General features: G+C 57.2%; 1 protein-coding gene across 1 annotated transcript; it reads right to left on the bottom strand.

Moving 5' to 3' along the window:
• Positions 1-646: 646 nt before the first annotated feature.
• Positions 647-7,894, bottom strand: LOC119567767 (antigen-presenting glycoprotein CD1d-like). Its single transcript, XM_037915042.2, has 6 exons — positions 7,190-7,894; positions 6,667-6,945; positions 5,771-6,052; positions 5,047-5,343; positions 4,472-4,571; positions 647-4,392 (listed from the first exon to the last, which is right to left on the bottom strand). Exons 1-6 carry the CDS (start codon positions 7,236-7,238, stop codon positions 4,353-4,355), a joined length of 1,047 nt encoding a protein of 348 aa, XP_037770970.1. The 5' UTR covers positions 7,239-7,894; the 3' UTR covers positions 647-4,352.

Genomic DNA, 7,894 nt, shown 5'->3' with positions numbered 1-7,894 from the left:
GCCAGCACAGAGAAATGGGGTACAGCTGTGTGGACCCCTTGGCTCCCGTTCTGGGCCTCTTTGGCCCCTGTTCCCCTCTTTGTAGTTCCCGGGTGAGCTCACCCCCCACCTGTGTTACCAGATGTGCCTATTACTTTGGGGTACGCTCATTTATTAGGGTTACTCTTCTGGGGCGGGATTCTGTAATTCCATCAATGTACTGTTTGAACCACTTGTGTTCTCATACGGAGCTCTACCTGTCCCTGCTGCAAGTCCCCTCCCAATGAAACTATCCTGCAGGACCTTGGTTCCCCAGGACTGGGTTCCTCCAGCCCTAGAACCAGACGAATGCACGCACGCATGCACACACACCAAGTCTGAGCAGGCCAGGTCAATCACCACTCTCAAGCTGACCCCCTTAAGTGCCCTGGGCTCAATAGGCTGCGCCAAGCAGCACTTTCCGCTGCCCCCCCATTATATGCCACAGGTTTAAAACGTCCCTATCGCCGCTCTCACATCACAACCCACTTGATGAGCAAACCCCACAGGATTTTTGGGCGCTACAGGGATCTTTAGCCTAGGTAAAAGACGCGTTGCTGCAGAGTGAATGGGGGAAGCTAAAACCACAAAAGAGTAAAGTTGAGAGAGACAGAGAGAAGCAACCAGCTTAACCATAGAAGTTATTTATTGAATAATAGTGATAACCACACAAGGAGGGCTAAACAAACATACCAGTTACATTATTAAAGGTTAATACCTGAGGTAGAAAACAGATAGAGAAAGAAAAGGATCCCAACGCTCCCTGTAGCGTGAACTGGTCAGGGTTCCCAGGTGACCAGCACGATCAGTCAGGAGAAGATGAAATCCCAGTGGAACTGATGCAGAGTTTGGATCCAAACATTAGAACACTTACTTGAACATAGGTAGGGGTTTTTGTAGAGAAACAACAATGGTTCAAGGGAGAACACTAGATTTGTTTATGGGTGAACTGATGACTCAAGGATTTTCTTTAGGCTAGACAATAGGAGCTGATCACGCTTGGCTATGGGTGGTGTTCCTTCCAGGGAGCTCACAATGCAACTAGGCTGCTTCCGTATTTTGGATACCAATCAAGGATTAATTACTAGAATTGGGCTGATAACTGCTGAGCTGGGTGTGTGCAGGCGTGGGTTCATTAACATCTGGAGCAGAGATCCCCCATGATGCCATGCTTCGCTGCCTTTCTGGTCCCAGAGTTCACTGCGGTTCTCTGTTCTCCATTCTCTATGCAAATTGAGATGTCTCCCTGTCCCATCTTTCATGCAGATGAGGCATGGGGAGTTGTCTCTGTTCTCCATTCTGTATGCAAATTGAGATGTCTTAATCTTGTCACCCTTGTCAGGACGGGTCTAGGTGTGTTTCCCAACGCCCTTCACTGCTCTCTGAAAGCCTTTCCTCTGACTGGTTTTGATTCAAGCAGAGACTGGGGAGGGGGTGTCTTTCATGAGTCAGAAAGGCTAGATACTGCACCCCGGTTCCCCAAAAACACAGAGCTGACCGGTATCACCTGGCCCCCCTCAGTCCATGTTCTTGGCCAGGGGAATGGTGTGCAGCTCCCTTGCTGAGAGGCAGGAAGTCGACATGCTCTGGGTCATTTGTTGGTTGCTAGGTGGTGAATGTTGCCGTGTTTGGCTTTGCTACATGGACCTGGGACCCAAAGCCGAGACAGCTGGGCCTCATCCACACCTGCTTTGCTGGCCCTCTGCAAAGAGTAAACAGCCATTTCCCCCTCACCTAGCGAACAATGCAGCATACAGGGGAAACTGAAGCACACACAGTATTCAAACAAAATATTACAGACAATTAACACCCCATCCCACCCTCCACCTCCCATCCCATCCTGATGAGCGCAGTGTGACCATCCAGCGTGTTAGACGGAGCGGGGGAGGCGGTGCCATTGGGGGAGGCCGGGTTTGGGCAGGGGACACAGACCAATGCTCCACAAAGGGGCACAGACCAGACCTTGTGGGGAGGAATTCTGGTCACTAACATCAGAGCGGAGCTGGCACCGCAAGAGGGTAAAGGCCCCGTGTCCCATTGCCCACCTCCCTCAGCCAGCCCCACCCCTGCTCTGGGGCTGGACTGGAGTCAGTGTACCCTAATAGGAAAGGATGGGTGTCCCATTCCTCACCCCGCTGAGCTGCCAGTCCCCCCACCCTGGAGCTGCATCAGAGCTGGAGCCCCCTGGAGAGTAACGGCCCCGTGTCCCGGTCTCCCATGGATGGTCCCCCTGAACCCTGCCTGTGGCCTGGTCTACACTTAATCCTTATCCCAGCAGAGCTCTGTAGGTTAGGTGTGACACCCCCACCCCCCAGCACAGAGCTCTGGGGGTCAGGGGTGTGACCCCACATCCCAGCACAAAGCTGTGTTGCCAAGCCCCTTGTCAGGGTTCCCTCCCCACTCTGAACTCTGGGGTACAGATGTGGGGACCCGCATGAAAGACCCCTAAGATTATATTCTACCATCTTAGGTTAAAAACTTCCCTCCCCAAGGCACAAATTCCCTTCCTTGTCCTTGGACGGTATTGCTGCCACCACGAAGTGATTTAAACAAAAATTCAGGGAAGGGTCACTTGGAGCCCTATCCCCCCAAGTCCCTTCACCACCTTTCCTGGGGAGGCTTGAGAATAATATACCAACCAATTGCCTTTAATGTAAGTACAAACCAGACCCTTTATCTTTAGGACACTAAAATCAATCATGTTCTTAAAAGAAGAACTTTCTTTAAAGAAAAAGTAAAAGAATCAAACCTGAAAAATCCAGATGGAATCTAACTTTACAGGGTAATAAAAAGATTTAAAACACAGAGGACTCCCCTCTGGACTCAGCTTCACAGTTACAAAAAACAGGAATAAAATTACCTCTTAGCATAGGGAAAACTGACAAACTAAAACAAAAGATAATCTAACACATTTCCTTGCCCGTACTTACAATTTTTGTAATCTTAGATGAATCATTTCAGGTACACTTTCAGGAGATATCCCTGCCTGGTCTCTCCCTCCATCCGGACCAGGAATATACAAAGAGCACAAACAAAACCTCCCTGCCCAGATCTGAAAGTATCTTCTTTCCTTATTGGTCCTTTTGGTCAGGTGCCAACCAGGTTATTTGAGCTTCTTAAACCCTTACAGGTAAAGATTCAGTACAGCTGCCCAGGAGGGATTTTCTGCTACCCGTAGCTGTATGTTTATGACTCCTCCCCATGTGCACACAGTCATTCTGCAGAACAGGGCATGTGTGGACTGAGTGAGTGCCATCTGGGAAGGTGCTGTCCCCACTTTGGTGACAGACCCCTCCTGGCAGCACTGCATCCACACTGGGCTGCCGGCGGAGCCTCACCGCTCTGGACCCTGCCATGCAGACACAGCCTGCGGCAGGAGGTGTCTGGATGGGAATTTGTCCATCTCTTCGTGTGGCTCTGGGCTGCTGTTCTACCTGGTAACAGGCTGGTCAGTGCACTCACCACTGCTCTAACCAGCCAGATCCCACTCCCCTCCTACACTGAGGACAGAACCCAGGAGTCCTGGCTCCCAGCCCCCCTGCTCTAACCCATTGGACCCCAACCCCCTCTCAGAGATGGGATAGAACCCAGGAGTCCTGAATAGCTCCCCCCTCCCCACGAACGCACTTCCCCTCCCCAGCCAGGACTATTATTATAGCTGTATTACTGCAGGGCCGAGGACCCCGGTCGTGCCCAGGACCCCCTTGTGCTCGGTGCTGCACAGACGCAGAACAAAAAGACAGAACCTACCCCCGGAGCCTGGGTCCCTCATACCCAGCTCTGGAGGAGCCGTGCCCCCAGGAGCTCTCAGCCGAGCCCAGCCACCGACTTGGAGCAGCCTCCCTGGCGCCCCGCAGGCCATAGTGTTGTCAGGGCTCCCTGTGTGTAGCTGCTTCCCTGCTTACTTCCAGGGCACGCCAGCTCAGCCTCAATGCCCTGCCAGGACCCTCCTGGTTCCCATGCCCTGACCCCGCACCCACCCCCTTTGTGTATGTAGCTGTGTCTGACCCCTGCACCCAGGCCCTGGCTCCTACCCCCGTGGGACCCACTGGGCAGCCCCTCCCTGAAGAGTTTATTGAATGGCACAGGCCAGCGCCGGCTTCCTGCAGATCCCGGATCTTAGCGATCCCACAATGCCCCCAAGTGTCCAACATGCCCCGAACGTCCCAGAGGGAGGAGAATCTCACCCCGCCACCCAGGGCCCCGATCTCCCTGCGCTCCGATCCAGTCCTGCCCTCGGGGCCCTCAGCTCTGGAGCCGGGCACAGATCCACCCCCAAGGTCCATGTCCCCAGGAGACAGGCCGATCCCCACGCCTGGGCCGGTGCCACCCCCTCAGGGACTGGACTCCCCTGGTCCAACATCCTGGTAGCCCCTGGAAGGAGAGAGCAGAGGGAATGGGTTATGGGGTGTAATGGCCCACGACCCCCACCCCAGAGAGGGAGAGGACTCACCTGCGTCTGCTCCACCACAGCACCACGGCCACGGCAGCTATGGTCACAACCCCCAGGGTGATGCCCACGACCAGGCCAAGGCCCCAGCGCCTGGTCTGCTCTGTAAAACAGGGGGTGCCATGCTGGGAACGGGGACAGGAGTATGGACCCTGTTCCCTCTGCCTTCCCCGCAGTCGCCCCACACCCCACACCTCCAACCCACTGCCCGCAGTCCTCCCGACCCTGGTCCGTCAGCCTCCCCCGCAGTTCCCGCTGCTCCTCCAAACCATGCCCTCAGCCCCCCAACAGCTCAGTTCCCTCAGCCTCTCCCACAGTCCCACCCCTTCTCCCCCCCACCTTCCCACCCCTTCAGATTCCCCCCACTCTACTCCTGCCCCCACAACCCAGTCATGTCCCGTTCCCCTCAGCTCCTCCATCCTGCTCCCCCTGATCCATCTCCACACCTCCCACCCACCCCCTCTGCCTCCCTCCGCCCCAATCCTGCTGGCTGGACCCACCCCCGTCCCACTCAGAATGTGCAGGAAAAGCCCCCAGAGACCACGACCGCCCCCCACCCCCTGGGGACATGCACCTACCCCAGGGAATCAGCAGGCTCTGGCCCCCCAGGCTGCTGTGCTCCACCCGGCAGGCGTAGCTGTGCTGGTCGCCCGGCCCCACGGCCAGGGAGCTGCGCAGCTGGTAAGTCAGGTCCGCGTTGGGCAGGATCCCGCTGGAGTTCAGCCACCAGCCCGCCACCACCTCCTCCCCGTCCTGCAGCCAGGCCACGCGGATGGGCCGGGGGTAGAAACCGGTGACCCGGCAAACCAGCAGTAACGGCGCAGGGGTCCCGGCTTGGGGAGGCGCTCGGGCAAACACCACGGCTACCGGCCGCTCTGAGACAGGAGGGAGAGAGACAGGGCGAGGGAGAGGGGACGATTCAGCCTGAGCCTCAGGGACTCACTAGCCAAGCCCAGCTCCTTTCCCCGGGGTCAGGCATTGGCCCCGCTGTCCTGGCCAGACTCTGCAGTTACCAGTGGTGACGGAATCCCCCTTCACTTCCTGTCCTAAACTGCTGTGCAATGCAGCTATGAAATATCTACTGCACTGCACCCCAGATATAGCTGCATTTCTACACCTGTATAAACAGTCCCCTGCCCCAACCCAGAGGTGGCTGCATATCAGTCCAAGGGGAGGGATCCCTGCATAAACAGCCCCCCGCCCAACCCCAGAGGTGGCTGCATATGAGCACTGGGTGCGGGATCCCTGTATAAACAGCAAACACACCCTACCCCAGAGGTAGCGAGTGGTGTCCAGCCTCACCTTGCCTCTCCAGAGACTCTTTCCCATGCTGGACGAAGCTCTTGAGCTCATTGACACACGTTCTCAGGAGAAACTGAATCACGCTGGCTGCACCTTTATCCCGGTTGAGAAGGTCCCGGGCGTAGAGCGCAGCCACATTATCCCCCTGCCGAGCAACCCATTTGCCTGTGTCCGCGTCAAAGCTGATGAAGTCCTCGCCGTTCACTCCGGCGTCATAGAATCGCCTCGAGGTGCCATTGGGGTGCAGCTCGCACCCGAGGGAGCCCTGGATAACAAAGGGGTCTGGAACAGGAAGGGCAGGGGGATGAGGACGGGCATCCGGATGTCTCAGGAGGGGGCAGAAGTAGAGAGACGGGGGGAGTAAAGACACATTGTGAGGTGCCATGAGGATGTTGGGCTACAGGACGGCGGCGGGATTGTGGGGCGGCCCTGGTTGGAGTTAAGGGTAAGTTGCAGTTTCTGTTTAAAACTGATTTTTCTTGGGCACAGTCATTGGCTCAAAAATCACTGCGTTACATCGGTGCCTGAGGCAGAGTTTGTGGTGCAAATTTGGGGTCCCTTGGTCACAGGGTTCCTGAGATACAGACCCCCGCCCAAATGACCTGCTTTCAAAGGGTCAGGGTACACATCAGGAAAGACCAGGAGCCTCGGCTCAGGGAGTGGGACACGGGGCCTTTCCGCTCTAGGAAGTTCAGGCTACAATCTGGCCCCAGACCTGGCTGGAGAATGACACATGGGTGTTTCCGCTCTGGGGGATGCCGGCTCCAATCAGCCAAAGGGCCAGGGACTGGCTGTCTTGGCCCCAATGACACACTCAGTTGCTGTGGTGAGTGTGTCAGTTCTCAGCTCCCCGGGTGGGTGGGGAGAGGGATCCGCTCAGATCGCTCCATACTCACAGCCCATTCCCTGCTGCTGAGCTCCTCTGTTCACTTTAAGGATGAAGTCGGATAGAGAGCGCTGGATCAGCAGCTCCAGGTCCTGCCACTGCTTTGGGGTCAGGCCCTGCTGGGCCCAGGGCTGCCGGAAGCGGATCTTGCAGGTGCTGCAGTCCATTGAGTGGGTCTCCAGGTCGCCCAGCAGGGCCATCCCCTCCATGTCCATGGAGCTGGCGTTGTGGAAGACATAGATTTGGAGCAGCCGGAGGGTGACAGACGCTGGCGGGACAGGAGGGGAGGCTGGGGCAGGGGGCAGGAAACAAGTGGAGGACAAAGCGGGTGGGGAGAGAGATTAATGAGTTTCAGTCCCGTAAACAATCCTGTACTACGGGGTCTCCCTGCTAATCCCTAACCTGCCTCCCCCGTCCTACTCCCCCAGCAAGGGTCACTAGCCCAGCATGGTACTTCCCCACCCTGGCCCTAGTGTTACACCATCCCCACGCATCCCCGGTAGCAAAAACAGCAGGGGGGGGTCCTCACTTACCAGCCAGGGCCCCCCATGCCCAGGGGAGGAGAAGCAGAGGGAGCAGCATCCTGGCAGGGGAAGGGGGATCCGGGCTCTGGCGGGTGTCAGGGCAGTGGGACTAGGGGCCCAGGATCCCAATGTGCTCTCAGTTCCTCCGCAGCCCACACCCCTTTCTGCCAACTTCTCCCTTTGTCTGTGTTTCCTCAACTCAGTGCCTGCAGCTGCCAGCCAGGGCCCTCCCTAGACATTGTGGTGCCCTACGCAGCCCCAGACCTCCGAGGGGGGGCAGGCGCTGTGCCCAAGGTCTGTGGGGGACAGGAGCAGGCATGGGGGGCAGGGGGGAACCATCCCCCAGGATGAGCTGGCAGAGCGGTTTGGGGCCGGGTCGCACAACTTCCTGCCGCCGGGTGAGTGCAGGGTGCGCCCAGCCCCTGCTGCATTCCCCCGGGAGGTAACTCAGGGGAAGGGGTGGAGCTGGGGCGGCGCTGGGGCGGAGCAGGGGCTGGGGCTTTGGGGAAGAGGCAGTGTCACGGAATGGGGGGAAGTCAGAGCCCTGCACCCTCACTTCCTACGATTCACCATGATTCTCAGCCAGCCAGTAAAACAGAAGGTTTATTCGAGGACAGGAAAATCCCAAACAGAGCTTGTAGGTACAACCAGGACCCCACAGTCAAATCCTTCTGGGGGGTACAGAGATTAAAAACCCCAAGCTTGGGGGCTCCC

Source organism: Chelonia mydas, chromosome 14 (assembly GCF_015237465.2).
Source record: "Chelonia mydas isolate rCheMyd1 chromosome 14, rCheMyd1.pri.v2, whole genome shotgun sequence".
NCBI lineage: Eukaryota > Metazoa > Chordata > Testudines > Cheloniidae > Chelonia > Chelonia mydas.
Note: the sequence above shows the minus strand (reverse complement) of the source record. Positions and strands in the feature narration are given on the sequence as shown.